The 16117-nt window shown below is 44.2% G+C and overlaps 1 protein-coding gene across 2 annotated transcripts in view; it reads left to right on the forward strand.

Moving 5' to 3' along the window:
• Positions 1-16117, forward strand: part of LOC120996088 (FXYD domain-containing ion transport regulator 6-like) — a 117508-nt gene that overhangs the window by 84925 nt on the left and 16466 nt on the right. For both annotated transcript variants that reach the window (XM_040425793.1, XM_040425802.1), the window contains exon 2: positions 15420-15473. In XM_040425793.1, coding sequence (XP_040281727.1) covers positions 15425-15473 — 49 coding nt within the window. In that variant the 5' untranslated portion in view covers positions 15420-15424. The remainder of the gene's footprint in view (positions 1-15419; positions 15474-16117) is intronic.

The raw sequence follows: 16117 nt of genomic DNA on the forward strand, positions 1-16117 counted from the left end.
GATCATTTGAATGGGATTTCTTCCATTGCCGCTCAGCAGCCCTGGAAGCTTGTCTGAGTTTTTGTATGTATTTGTTATATATATCAAATATCGAGTCAATATTACCTATTTGCCTGATTAGATACTTCCCACAAGATGTACTAATGTGATCTTGCCTAGAATCTGTCTAAAAGTGTCGCAAACTGGTGCAACTAGGGCTTCTACAAATTTTTCTCACTTGGAAAAAGAGGAAGACTTTGAAGGAAGGGGGCGTTTCCTTGTGTGAATGTGATATTGATGCAGTCCTGGCGTAAAATTTTGTCTCAAAGTAAGCCAACCAAAAGAGTCAGAGAAAAGTATCTGTCCCTGCACTACATTTATCCTCCAGCCTGAGCCCCTGTGATAAATCCGATGCAGGTCTAGACACCGGTCTAAATTTACACCATCTATAGGATTAGTAAATCTGCCCCAGTGTCTTGTTCTGGAAGACCTCATGTCCACGAATTACAGCTAGCCCATTGGTTTCAGTGAAACTGTGCAATTCTTCTTTTCTCCTGTGGGGGCACTGCAGGAAAATTAAAGACTTGCTGCTGGGTTTCTCCAATGATATCAGCTGATCTCAGTAGCAGTTTCTCCAGCTTTATTATAGGAGGACTCTTCACACAAAAAAGGGACGTCAATTTGCGGTCCCCAATGCACGGGCAACGTCCGTGCGGCGGCCGGGACGGATCGAGACGCATTCAACTTGAATGGGTCCGTGATCCGTCCGCACCTCCAAAAAATAGAACATGTTCAAGAGACTGGGTCAGCATCTGTGATACGGGGAGCACAAGGCCGGTGCCCGCATATTGCAATATGGCCACGGCCGGGCAACAGTCGTGTGCATGAGGCCTAAGGCAGACAACCCTTTTAAGACACGTCAGCATTTTTTCACGCAGCCATGTCCTGAAGCGCATGGCCTTGGAGATCTCTAGTGTCAGACATTCAGGCAGTGGAGGACTGATTTCCCTTATATTAGGCCATACAAAGTTAGGCCTCCTGCACACGGCCGTTTTTTGCGTTCCGTATACGGTCCGTATACGGAACCATTCATTTCAATGGTTCCGCAAAAAAAAACGGAATGTACTCCGTATGCATTCCGTTTCCGTATTTCCGTTTTTCCGTTCCGTTTTAACATAGAACATGTCCTATTATTGCCCGCAAATCACGGTCCGTGGCTCCATTCAAGTCAATGGGTCCACAAAAAAAACGGAACACATACGGAAATGCATCCGTATGTCTTCCGTTTCAGTTCCGTTTTTTGCTGAACCATCTATTGAAAATGTTATGCCCAGCCCAATTTTATCCATGTAATTACTGTATACTGTATATGCCATACGGAAAAACGGAACGGAAGAACGGAACAGAAACGGAAACAAAAAACGGTACAACGGATCCGTGAACAACGGACCGCAAAACACTGAAAAAGCCATACGGTCGTGTGCAATAGGCCTTACAGAGAACATCTTCCATAAACCTCAGGCACTGCACAAATGTAAGTTACAGAGAAATATTTGATGTACTGTACATACCGGATGAGAGCATTAAAAGTAAAAATGTACACGTCACCCTTATTACTTCGGGCTAAGTAAACTAGATCCCCCTCCCCAGTCCCTCTGCTGCGGGTAGCTTTTATGCTATTTCTAGAGCCATCAAATGGTCCCAGTTGGACAGCCGATCAATAAGGTTGTGGAGACACCATGTAAAAAGTGATGTCTGAGTCTGTGACGTGTTCTTTAAATGTCTCGCAGCTCATGATAAATGTCTCTAATGCTAAAGACTTCAAACGCAAGTTCTTCCCCTCGTCTCGCTAGTTCAGTACATGCTCTACTTTATAAGGCTTCTTGCACACGACTGTTGTGTGGCCGTATTGCAGCCCGGAGATGCGGGCGGAACGGAAGCACGGATCAGAACCCCACGGAAGCACTACGGAGTGCTTACGTGGTGTTTGTCCTGCAAATAAATATAACTTGTTCTATTTTTTTGCGGTGAGGACGGATCACGGACCCATTCAAATTGCGGCCCCCAATGCACGGAACGGTTGCACAACGTTCGTGTGCAAGAGGCCTAATACAAATGCTCTCTGGTCGGACATTGATTACCTCGTCTTACAGCAGGGCCCATACCATTAATGCCATTAGCCTAAGGTCGATGGGGCCAGCCAATCATCTAATGTGTTCTGACTGACGTTCGTTTGGCAGATGACGAAGAAACTGGTTGTGGGGAATTTCACTAATGACTCCAAAAATCTGCCCTTTTTTTTTTCTTTGGCTGGGAAAGATACCGGCCGTGTGCATTCCGCATTTTCCTATTCTAGAAATGGCTTTTCTTGTCCTAAAAAATGGATAAGAATAATTAGCTGAACGGCCACGCGGATGCAGACAGCACACGGATGACCTGTCACATTTCTTGCGGCTCTGTAGAAATGAATGGGTTCACACGTGATCCGCAAACCAACTGGATGGGATGAGGACCACAAATACGGTCATGTGCATAAGGCCTTATCCTGCCTGTCATGCTGAGCGTGAATTCTCCTCCTCGAGGTGCACGCTTTGAGGAAAGGCAGACGAATAAGGGTACTGCCCGCATGTGGTCAAGCCATGTCCATCCACGGAGGCCAATAGCCACACAATTAGCTTGGTCGCATGTGGCCAGCTGCACTGTTGGGCCATTCCCTTAGGGGCTATTCCTTCCCTGGTTTAGGCCTCATGCACACGACCGTTGTTTTGGTCCGCATCCGAGCCGCAGTTTTTGCAGCTCGGATACGGACCCATTCACTTCAATGAGGCCGCAAAAGATGCGGACAGCACTCCGTGTGCTGTCCGCATCCGTTGCTCCGTTCTGTTGCCCCGCAAAAAAATATAACCTGTCTTATTCTTGTCCGTTTTGCGGACAAGAATAGGCATTTCTACAATGGGCAAATTGCGGAAGGCACATGGGCGGCTTCCGTTTTTTGCAGATCCGCGGTTTGAGGGCTGCAAAAAACGGAACGGTCCTGTGCATGAGGCCTTAGTAAGGGCTCATGCACACGAACATATTTTTTTTCTGTTTCCTTTCCGTTTTTTTTACAGGTCCGTATGCGGGACCATTCACTTCAATGGGTCCGCAAAAAAAAAAAAACAGAAATGACTCTGTGTGCATTCTGTTTTCATATGTCCGCATGTCCATTCCGCAAAAAATAGAACATGTCCTATTCTTGTCTGTTTTGCGGACAAGGAAGGGTATTATTACAATGGATCCGCAAAAAAAAAAAAGGATGCAATACCGATGTCATCCATTTTTTTCGGATCTGTACAGAGCCCTAAGGGCTCATGCACACGAACGTATGTATTTTGCAGTCAGCAAAAAACGGATACGCAAAAAATACGTATGACTTCTGTATGCATTCTGTATTTTCGGAATGGAACAGCTGGGCCCTAATAGAACTTTCCTATCCTTGTCCGTAACGTGGACAATAATAGTACATGTTCTATTTGTTTGCACAACGGACATACGGACACGGAATGCACACGCAAAAAAAACGGAACGGACACGGAAAGAAAATACGCTCGTGTGTATGAGCCCTAAGTCTGGACCACAGACCAAGCCACAGTGCCCCATCAAAAAAAAAAAAAAGCTTGTGTTTCATATTTCATATTTCTCATAGATCTTCAGCAGCCATCTGGCGCATCTACCCCCAAAAAAACTGCAAAGGCAAAAAATGCCACCCAAACCGCAGAAAAATGGCAGTAAAAAGTAAAAACCTATAAACCCTCCCTTGAAGACTCAGTAAATTGTATTTCCCCTTAATTTATTTTTTCCAGTAAAGCTGGTTTCTGCTGGTTTTATTGCATTTATTTTTTTGCTGCACTTTTCGCTCCGTGTTTTTGCAGCGTTTCTTGCGATAATAATAGGGAATGCCAGACACAATTTTTTATTTATTTTTTGCTCCCGGTGTGGAACGTGAAAGCAGACCTCCATAGTGGGAATCGATCATGTGAGTCCCATAGGCATACTAATTATAGCTAACGATCGTCACGTACATCGCACAGCTGTGTACTCGTGCTGCGTGTCAATACTGGAAGGTGAATGCATGAGGACGGGCAGGACGGCCATGTTTTCCATTGCTCAGCTCTTACATGGTGAAGATGACTCCTCTACAAGACGAATTAGATGCCATTGCCCTCTGGTGCGGATTAGGAGGATGCTGGGAGATAGTCCTTGTTTTTTTTGTCTGTGTTTTTTCCTCCTGCTGTTGCCATGGCAGCCTCTCCTCCCTACGTTGCTATGGAGACAGTACATCTGCAGGCAGGCACATAGATAAGAAGGCAGACGTGCCTGGGTTTTCTCCTGGGAGTTGGGGTGCTATGGCGGTGGAGAGTTATCCCGGCACCGCTGGTGTTACTGATGAGGTGCACGAGGCCATGGGGACCAGAAGGAGAAACACGTAGGAGAGCCGCCCAGCGACTGAACCACAGGCCTCCTCAGCCACTGCACGCGGCGTCACCAAATATTACAAAATACCCCCGAGCAGTCCTGGCATGGCCTAAAGGTTAAAAAAATATATAATACACACTTCTGGACTGATATACTACAAGTCCCAGCATAACCGGCGAATAAATGTGCAGTGCACCAGTGAGGTACTACAGGTCCCAGCATAGCCGGAGAATAAATGTTCACTGCAACACTGAGGTACTACAGATCCTAGCATGGCCTGATAAATGTGCAGTGCGGGACTGAGGTACTACAGATCCCAGCATTGCCTGTAAATAAAGAGGTACTACAGATCCCAGTATGGCCTGATAAATGCACACTGCAGCACAGAGGTACTACAAGTCCCAGCATGGCCTGTGACTAAATGTGCACTGCACCTCTGAGGTACTACAGGTCCCAGTAGCCTATGAATAAATGTGCAGTGCAGCACTGAGGTACTACAAGTTCCAGCATAGCCTGTAAATAAGTGTGTACTGCAGGGGGCCATAGACAGCACTCATAGGTTCCCACATCAAAACTTAGCATGCCTTCTCATGAGTTGCTTGACAAATGGCAATTATTTTTTTATTAAGTAGAGGAAATTTTTTATAAAAAAAAAAAAAGCTCCTGCTGTCATTAATTCACAAATATGGGGCTCATTCTGAACACAATATTTCTCAATGTAGTCACATCAAAAACTGGAATAAATCATTGATATAGTACATGATAAAAAATGGCTGCCTGCAGCCACCACTAGGGGGAGCTCAGTGCACAGGAATTTATACTGTTATGATCGAACTCAAAAGTAATCACTGATGGGAATGTGTACACAGTGAAGAAAAAATCCGCCTTCACAGCAGCACTGTTCTGTCACTGAGGGTCCTATCCCCAAAGAGGCTCAGAACATCCAGGAGGTTCATGGAAAAGACCTCCTGGACTCCTTGAAGAATTAGCAGATCTCATAGGCACAACATGGAGGGCTGCCAATACAAGAGCAGGTCTTACTTAGCAGTTCTATGCTCGAGGGAGGGTCCTGAGATGGAGACGCCCTTCTATGATGTCCGAAGTCATACTTGCAAACATTTCAAAGGTGGCTTGTGGCCAGGAGACTGATAAGTGCGGCATGTGCAATGCCGAAAACTTCCCAGGTGTGGACATGGAATGGAGCCCCACCTGTTGTGTCTGTCACACCGCCCCGCTGTATGACACTAGGCATAACCTGAGGGACCGGATTGCGGAGGCGGCGCTGAGGTGAGGAAGGCGGCACTATAGACAGGGAGAGCGGCGATTTCAACTGGGAAGGCGGCGCTGGGCACCAGACGGAGATGGGTGCAGCCGGGCACACTGTATGAGGCGACGTCCCCTTGGGCACCTTAGGTAGGTGAATGACAGGTTATAAAAAACTGTTTTCTGTGCTAATAGAGCCACAGGCAGATTTAATAAGTACAGTTTCGGATTCAGGTTATTAGTACGGACCTGGCCATATGTTTAGGTTATAGGCCTAAAATGTCATGACAGAATCCCTTTAAAACACAAGAAAAACTATATAAATGTTGTAATCTTAATAACCCGGAGTATTGGTGTAGCGTGGGGCAAGCCATGTATTGCACCCCCCCTCCCCCCCAACCTGTGGACACGCCCCTTTTTTTACAGATAATGTAGTAGATAACAGTGATAACTCTCTGACTACAGATAATGTAGTAGATGTCACCTGCAGTCCTATGTAACAGCACAGATAACACAGTGATAACTCTGACTACAGATAATGTAGTAGATGTCACCTGCAGTCCTATGTAACAGCACAGATAACACAGTGATAACTCTGAGTACAGATAATGTAGTAGATGTCACCTGCAGTCCTATGTAACACTACAGATAACACAGTGGTAACTCTCTGAGTACAGATAATGTAGTAGATGTCACCTGCAGTCCTATGTAACACTACAGATAACACAGTGGTAACTCTCTGAGTACAGATAATGTAGTAGATGGGTGTGAGCCCCCAGTTTTCAGAACACGCACAGTGTGACCTGAAGTCTGGGGCCAGGATGCAGCAGGGTGAGACAAATTCTATATCCACCCCCCAACCCTACCGTGAAACAGATATGTGGATGGACATTACACAGTCATCCTGCTGCGCCCCCCCCCCAATACTGTGGTAGAGCCATACAGATAGGAGGATCGGAGCTGAGGCACACTAATATATACTAATAATTATATATACATTATAAATTATATATAAAACAGAGGGGCCATTATATACGGTATACAAATAATTTAGAGGGGCCATTATATATTATAGTAATACAGAGGAGGCTATTATATATCCTAATATTACAGAGGGGCCATTATATATTATAATTACATAGAGGGGCCATTATTAATGGACCCTCTGTATAATTATAATATATAATGGACCCTCTGTATAATTATAATATATAATGGCCCTCCTGTATAATTATAATATATATCCGCCCTTCTGTATAATTATAACATATAATGGCCCCTCCATACAAATGTTTTCAATGCAATTGTCACCTGTATTCACGACACATGATATACGTAATTGCTTCATTTTGTATTATTAGAAGGATTATAATTTCTACTCATTTAATAATATAGACATGCAGTTATTAGTCTTTACATAAGGCAAGCATCGACGTGCACCACTTTTTGTACCAGAGAGTCATACGGGTCATCACAGTAGACATTACAAAAATAAAAAAAAGAATGACAGTTACACTTTAAATGGTTTATCCCATGACTAATGTAAAAAATGACAATCAGACATCATATAGTACAGGACAAAGCTAGAACCAGCCCTGTACCTCACATGGATCCAGAGATCTCCCCATTCATTGCTCTGCTAGATTTATATCAAGCTGACAGCTGCTAAGCTCAGGGGGCGTGTCTCGGCTCTCCCTATCACAGCTCAGGGGGCGTGTCTCAGCTCTCCCTATCACAGCTCAGGAGACAGGTGAAGGATGAAACTGAGCATGTGCGGCCTTCTCAGTGAGCTGGACAAAGCAATATGAAAAAACAAACAGCAGGTGGCGCTATACAGATACATTTTATTGAATAACTCAGAAGCTATGGTACATTTTTAACCCCTTAAGGACTCGGCCCTATTTCACCTTCTGGCAAATCTGACCAGTGTCACTTTAAGTGCTGATAACTTTAAAATGCTTTGACTTATCCAGGCCATTCTGAGATTGTTTTTTTGTCACATATTGTACTTCATGACACTGGTAAAATGAAGTAAAAAAAAAATCATTTTTATTTATAAAAAAAATACCAAATTTACCAAAAATTTGTAAAAAATTGCAAATTTCCAAGTTTCAATTTCTCTACTTCTATAATACATAGTAATACCTACAAAAATAGTTATTACTTTACATTCCCGATATGTCTACTTCATGTTTGGATCATTTTGGGAATGATATTTTATTTTTTGGGGATGTTACAAGTCTTAGAAGTTTAGAAGCAAATCTTGAAATTTTTCAGAAATTTTCAAAAACCTAATTTTTAGGGACCAGTTCAGGTCTGAAGTCACTTTGCGAGGCTTACATAATAGAAACCACCCAAAAATGACCCCATTCTATAAACTACACCCCTCAAGGTATTCAAAACTGATTTTACAAACCTTGTTAACCCTTTAGGTGTTCCACAAATTGGACAACAAGTGCAACTTAATCAATTTACTTCGGGTACTGTGAGGTCACTGTTAAGGGGGCGGGGTACTGTGAGGTCACTGTTAAGGCGGCGGGGTACTATGAGGTCACTGTTAAGGTGGCAGGGTACTGTGAGGTCACTGTTAAGGGGGCGGGGTACTGTGAGGTCACTGTTAAGGCGGCTGGGTACTGTGAGGTAACTGTTAAGTAGTGTTGAGCGCGAATATTCGAATTTCGAATTTTTATCTCGAATATCGCAATTTCGAGATTTCGCGAATATTTAGAATATAGTTCCATATATTCGCGAAATCGAATATTCGTATTTTTTTTATTTATTTTTTTTCATCTGAAAATATATGATTCCTCCCTGCTTCTTGTTTGTGGGTCAATGAGCCTTTGGCCCACAAGCAACTGAATTGAAGCTGGAAGGAATCACGTTTTCAGATGGACCGGAATATTCGAAATAAAGAATATATTGCTGTATATTCAATTTTAGAATATCCGTCCTATTCTAATCGAATCCAATAATCTTGGTTAAAATATTCGAGTTCACGACTATTACAACAGAAAAATCGTAATGGTTAATATGTGTGCCCGAGCGCATGACAAAATCGTTATTTAATCAACTTCAGCATACAACAAACACCCCGACAAGCGCCCCCGTCACCATGGGAACGCCTGTGGGTTAGAAAATACCAACGGATTTGAGTTTTCCCTGGGATCGTAAAACCTCAGATCCGATGGTATATTCTAACCCACAGGCGTTCCCATGGTGACGGGGACGCTTGTCGGGGAGCAGTACGCCAAAGTGTAATATTATTGCTCTAACTTCGTATTTTAGAATAGCCTTAATATTGCTCTAACTTCGTCTTTTAGAATATTCGTAATATTCTAAAAGACGGAGTTAGAGCAATATTACGAATATTCGTAAAATACACATAGATTGTAATTTAGCTAATATAGTGCTATAATCCTTTTTTTTTTTTTTGTCTAATTTTTTTGGCCTCTTCTGAACTTCAGTTTTGTAAAATATGTACACTATTAAAAAAATTACTTTAGCAGTATATTAGCTAAATTACAATCTATGTGTATTTTACGAATATTCTTAATATTGCTCTAACTTCGTCTTTTAGAATATTCGTAATATTGCTCTAACTTTGTCTTTTAGAATATTACGAATATTCTAAAAGACTAAGTTAGAGCAATATTAAGAATATTCGTAAAATACACATATTAGCCTAGCCATAGTCATAGGAACGTTGCCTTATACAGAAAAAAATAATAAAAAAAAATCGTACGATTAATTTAATCGCATATTATTCGCGATAAATGAAATAATTACGAATATTCGATTTCGACGAATATAATACGAATATTCAATCGAATATTCGCAAAATATCGCGAAATCTAATATGGCACCTCCCGCTCATCACTACTGTTAAGGCAGCGGGGTACTGTGAGGTCACTGTTAAGGCAGCGGGGTACTGTTACTGTAAGGTCACTGTTAAGGCAGCGGGGTACTGTTACTGTAAGGTCACTGTTAAGGCAGCAGGGTACTGTTACTGTAAGGTCACTGTTAAGGCAGCAGGGTACTGTTACTGTAAGGTCACTGTTAAGGCAGCGGGGTACTGTTACTGTAAGGTCACTGTTAAGGCAGCAGGGTACTGTTACTGTAAGGTCACTGTTAAGGCAGCGGGGTACTGTTACTGTAAGGTCACTGTTAAGGCAGCAGGGTACTGTTACTGTAAGGTCACTGTTAAGGCAGCGGGGTACTGTTACTGTAAGGTCACTGTTAAGGCAGCAGGGTACTGTTACTGTAAGGTCACTGTTAAGGGTGCTTGCCCCTGAGGAGGTCACTGTCAAGGCAGTGGGGTGATGTGAAACTTACTGTTAAAGGGGCGGGCTGCTGTGAAGGTCAAAGTTAAGGGGGTGGCCTGCTGTGGAGGTCCCATTTTAAAGTGTCGGGGCACTGTGGGGGGTTAGTGTTAAGGGGTGGGGGACTGTGGAGTTCACTGTTAAAGGGGCGGGGTGCTGTAGAGGTCACTGTTATGGGGGATACTGTCGATATCTTTTAACGACACACACAAACATTAAATGAAATAGATGAAATATACCCGTACGAAGCTGGGTCCTTCTGCTAGTATCTATATAAAATTATTCTAAGCGTATACACCCAATGGTAGGTTCAAAAACCATGTATATAGAACCTAGCTTTACTGAGACCCTCAGTAATAAGTGGGTGCAATAGTTCTTCATAGAGCCAAGGTCCTTTTTGTACCGCTCAGTTTTTCAGTATCTTTAAGGCTATATTCACACGCAGTTAAAACGTGCATCAGAAAAACTTGATGTGTATTTGCAGTGGAATCCTCGGAAGAAATTCAAGGCTGAACCTGAGATTTCCACCTCGGATTTGCAGTTTGTCACAACACAACTCTGGACACCAGGGGCGGACTGGGAACTTAAAGTAGCCCTGAATAAATACTAAAAGTGGCCCAGTTTCGTAGTCGGGTCCAAATTGATGGAAGGCAGGGTCAGCAATACCATATTGTGGCACATTATACCACCCCAGCAGAGCCAAATACCACAGTCCACCACAAAATACATCCCCAACAACTTCCATTGGCCGGCCCACCGGGAAATTTTCCTGTATGGTTTATGGCCAATCCGCCCCTGCTGCACACGGATTTGCTCCATTTTGATGGGGCTGATACACACACGGCTACTACCCGACAGGCCATATTCCACATCAAGAAATGACATGTCACTTTCTGTGTTGCGGATTCCCATTGAAAGGGACACTGAATAGTGGCAGATTTTGATGCATGAAAATCCACAAGAAAATAATTCCATGATACCCTTAGGGCTGTTTCACACGAGCGAGTCCATTGCGGGAATCACGCTCCGTGTGCGAGTGTGATCCTCCGCTCTGGACTTGCAGGAGCGCACGGCATTATACTGATTTATAATGCTATGTGTCTCTGCATGACCTTATTTCTACAGAATCATAGTGACATAAAGCTGTCAGTATGATTCTGTAGAAAAAAGGTCAAGCATAGCATTATAAATCATGATAATGTCGTACGCTCCTGCAAGTCCAGAGCGGAGGATCACACTCGCACACGGAGCGTGATTCCCGCAATGGACTCGCTCCTGTGAAACAGCCCTAAGAGTCCATTCACACGTCTGTAGTGTATTGCGGATCCGTAATACACCCGGCCGGCACCCCCCAAAGAACTGCCTATTCTTGTCCACAAGAATAGGAAAATGTTCTATTTTTTTTGCGGAGCCGCGGCCCGGAAGTTCCGGAAATGCGGATGCGGAGAGCACATAGTGTTCTCTCCGCATCCATTCCTGCCCCATTGAGAATGAATGGGTCCGCACCCGTTCCCCGATATTGCGGAACAGATGCGGACCCATTTGAGGACGTGTGAATGGAGCCTTAAACAAAGTACCTACCATGAAAGCTCCACATTGAGTGTGAGAATGTGCAAGAATGAATGGTATAACTTGAAGTTCCTGGGCCCCAACCAAAAATCTGTCACCGCAGCCCCTAAGTAACATATTGCAGTCTTATGGGCTACTAGTATAAATGTCTCTGGGGCTCCTCAATCACTAGACTTGGGAACGACCAGGGGTGCACCACCAATGAGGCCAGGTGAGGCAATCGCCTCAGTCAGCACCAGGTAGGGGCAAGAGGGGGGCAGCGGAAGGGCTATGGGCAATGAGAGCTTTCAATGTGGCAAAGGGGTTAGGTTATGAAATTGGCATGGGGGGGGGGGGGCGCCATTTCAGTTCTTACCTCAGGCAGCAGGAAGGCTAGGTGCACTATATTTACAGCAATAGTCCATGGAAAGGGAACCCTACTAATCATGGACCTATGTTCACGCCATAACATACATATATGTGTATGCATCTCTTCGACCATTTCCCTTGCTTGGTGCATGCAGATGAAGAAGGTTTGTAAACCAAGCAGTAGAATGAGGCAGAGGATGAAACCCAAAATGTTAAGGTTAAACTAGAAGCATGGAGAGATCTGCAGTAGAGGAGTCAAGGATGGAAGAATGGGAGAAGGACAATGCAGATGGGCATGGAGTGGCGATTATCTCTCACTGACCTGGGAAGTAATCCTTGTAAAGTAGCTGTACCTGAATCTTGACTGCTGTGTGCCATTTCTTGCCGTCCCCAAGCTGCCTCTGTACCAGATCCTTCAGATGTCCTGATTCAGGGATAAGAGCAGAGCACGCCTCCTCTTCCCACTACTTGGGATCTGCAGGACTCTGCAGTGAAACATCCAGGCGATGCTTCAAGGCAACCATCCCTGACAAGTCCGCAGTTGGACCTGAGAGCTGAAAATACTCAAAGCTTTTCAATCCTGGAGCTTAGAGTGTATATATGTGTCATAGAAAATATATCAATGGAGACAGTCAGCATGCTCAGGGTTAAGTCATGCTCCAGCAGATGTAGCTCCCCTTCTACATTGATTTAGATCAGGCATCACCGAGGAGCCACAAAGCAAGACCACATTGATTCTGAATTTGTAGAAGACACAGAACTAACGGCGACTTTATTTTAGGAGGATTATGGCCCATTTTTCATGTTGAAATCTGTGCCGGAGCACTTAAAGTGAGCATCTGGTTAAAGTGAATGGGAATTTCTGCCACTATTGCTTATGTCGCCTTTTCTTTTAATTCGCACGGACTTAAAAAATATTTGCAATGTCTGTTCTTCATGCAGCTTCCATGTGGATAAGGCGGCAGAAACCACAGCGGCCACACGTGGATTAGACCCATTAAATTGGGCTGACCCCACTGTGGATTCCACAGCAGTGCAAACTGCAAAACCTTGGGAAAAGTCAGGGCTCATGCGCACGAACGTGGTTTGGTTCCGCATCATAGCCGCATTTTTTGCGGCTCGGATGTGGACCCATTCACTTCAATGAGGCCGCAAAACATGTGTGCTGTCCGCATCCGTTACTCCGTTACATGGGGCCACAAAAGAAATAGAACATGTTCTATTCTTGTCCCTTTGGTGGACAAGAATGGGCATTTCTACAGGCAGCATCTGTGTTTTGCGGATCGGCAATTTGTGGACCGCAAAACACGGCACGGTCGTGTGCATGAGCCCTCTGTCTCAGATTTCTGCTATGGATTCCAGGGGAAATACACGCCAGTGGGCATTTCCGCTGGTTTGAACTTGCTTAAAGAGAATGTCAATATTTTTTTTTGAGTCCCCCCAGTGGGATCTATGAAGGGAAACATACCATACTTACCTGCTCCCTACTGCTCAGTTCTGTCTCTTTGGCTGTCTGCCCTGGACTTCTGGTCCCTGTTTGTCAGCATTCACATGGACAGGGTCAAGTGCGCCAATGCAACCAATGATTAGCCAAGTCCATGTCATTGGCTGCCGCAGCACATGTCACCCTGTCTGTGCAGGTGCAGACAGACAGGAACTGGAAGTCCTGTCAGGTTTGCCAATCATCCAAACAATGTGCACAGTCATATCCAATGCCAGGGCTTGTATGCACAATGTCAAATTTGGCACTATGAGTACTATGTAGCCATGTCCTCATAAAAGGTAAAAAAAAAGGTGAGCTTGCAGCGGCGCCTCTGTACCAAAAGGAGTATAAAGGTACTGATTACACATCAAGTCCGTTTATTAAAGATGTCTTAAAATAACGCATTTCAGGACTGGACTAATCCCTTCCTCAGGTAATACCCACTAAAATGCCAACAGCCCATATATATATATATATATATACCCCACATATACACCCAAACACATCCACATAAAACTCCAGCCCTCAGGCGGGTTGAAGGTCACCCCATGCTTTCATAAAAATGCATAAAATTCTGTTCATAAAAATAAGCAAATACACAGATAAATGGTTCAGAGTCCGCAATCCATACATCTTCTTATCACATAAATACTATGGATGTGAAGGGATGATGTACTATGGATTGTGGACTCTGTGACATTTATCTACGTATTCACTATTATTATTTTTTTGTGTAGGGTGACCTTTAACCCGCCTGAGGGCTGGAGCTTTTATGTGGATGTGTATATGTCGGTATATATTTATATGGGCTGTTGTACTTGGCCTTTTAGTGTGTATTACCCGAGGAAGGGGTCCAGTCCTGAAATGCGTTGTTTTTATACATCTTTAATTAACGGACTTGATGTGACATTAGTACCTTGAAACAACTTTTGGGATAGCAGCGTCGGTGCAAGCTCAGCGTTTTTTTTTTTTTTTTTACCTTTTATGACGATTTGGATTCCGAATCTCCTCTGCGGCAGGACAACAAGACGGCAGCTTTCTTCTGTCTGTATCTTTGGCCAGCTGGACTTGTGTGCCCCTAGCACAACGGCATAAGGGCAGTCGTACCAACACGTACCGCCTCCCCGATAGTGTTCTATGGATATCACTACTATGTAGCCATATCCAACATCATATAGCTAATATGACAGTTGACGTCAGGGCTATAATACTCAGTTATATATAATGTCGGGTATACATTTCTGTGTGGTGCCATGGTAAAATGCACTAATACCCAATATCTAGGCAAATATACTCTTATCGCTCACATCTGGTGCCAGTACGAGCTTGTTTGTCGGCTGATTGGATCGTCTTGAAAATTCGGTCTGGCCGGCAGCGCATCTCTCTATGTGAAAAGCGCGTATGCTGGTGACAGAATGTAAAGTCCAGTGTGTGGGAGATGAAGGATCGTAGTAGTGATCATTCATCCCCCGTGCAGTTTCCACTGGCCGTTATAGAGCCTCTGTTGTATTGGTGGGCCCTGTCTGAAAGAATCCTGCACACGAGTACGAATAGACTTGGAGAAATTCGTTAGTTACGTTTTCGTTTTTTTTTCCGGATTTGATGCGATTTTGCTGGAGATCAAAATACATGCTGCAGATTTCAAACCTGCCTGGCAAGTCAATTTCTGCATGGAAGAAAAACCAAAGTGTCCATGAGATCTGTCTAATGTCATAGACTTTCTGGTACTGAGAATCGTCGCAGAAAAACAGCACAACGCGGGCGGCCTTGAGGCCCTCAGACCACATAAAAGATCAGCAGCTCTGAGTGAGTAGAGCGGACATGATATATGATGGTAATCGGAGGCAGTCACAGTAGACTGATCTCACTACACCTAGTGTATCAAGCTTATAATATGGCGGTATAATGGTGATTAAGTAATGTAGTAAAGGCGTCACACCAGGTCATAGGAGCTTCTTACCAATTCTACCTTCTTCTCACCAACCTCCTGTTGCTTCTTACAGGGCTCATGGAGACTGCTCTGATTTTCCTTTGTTCTGTCTTGGTGCCAGTACTAGGTAAGATCGCCCATCATTTCTTCAGTCTTCTCAGCTTATTCTTAACACTCTGCAAATTAGGTTTCGAAATTACTGAAAACTGGAAAAATAGCAGTAAAGAAAAAAAAAGGGGGGGGTTGTAATTATTCATGACATTCAGGCAACATGAAAGCACTCCCCATGGCCATACACTATATACTATTAATGGGTCATCACTAGAGATGAGCGAACTTCTGTTTTAAGTTCGGCGTCTAAAGTTCGGCTTCCGGTTAGCGGAGGATCCCGATATGGATTCCGAATTCCGTTGTGGTCCGTGGTAGCGGAATCAATACCACGGACCACAACGGAATTCGGAATCCATATCGGGATCCTTCGCTAACCGGAAGCCGAACTTTAGACGCCGAACTTAAAACAGAAGTTCGCTCATCTCTAGTCATCACCCTAAGGGCTCATGAGCATAGTTACGGACTGCGGCACGGGCACTGGCGTGTGCACTCTGCTTGCGTATGCGGACCTATTGGCTTGAACGGGTCCGCAATCCGCAACATACGGCCATATGATAGTTCAATCTTTTTGCGGTGCGGAGGCACAGATCAGAAGACACAGAAGCGCTTCATAGTGCTTCCGATCCGTGCCTCCGCACCGCAAAAAGATAGGTGAAGCCC

This window comes from Bufo bufo, chromosome 1 (assembly GCF_905171765.1).
Source record: "Bufo bufo chromosome 1, aBufBuf1.1, whole genome shotgun sequence".
NCBI classification, from domain to species: domain Eukaryota; kingdom Metazoa; phylum Chordata; class Amphibia; order Anura; family Bufonidae; genus Bufo; species Bufo bufo.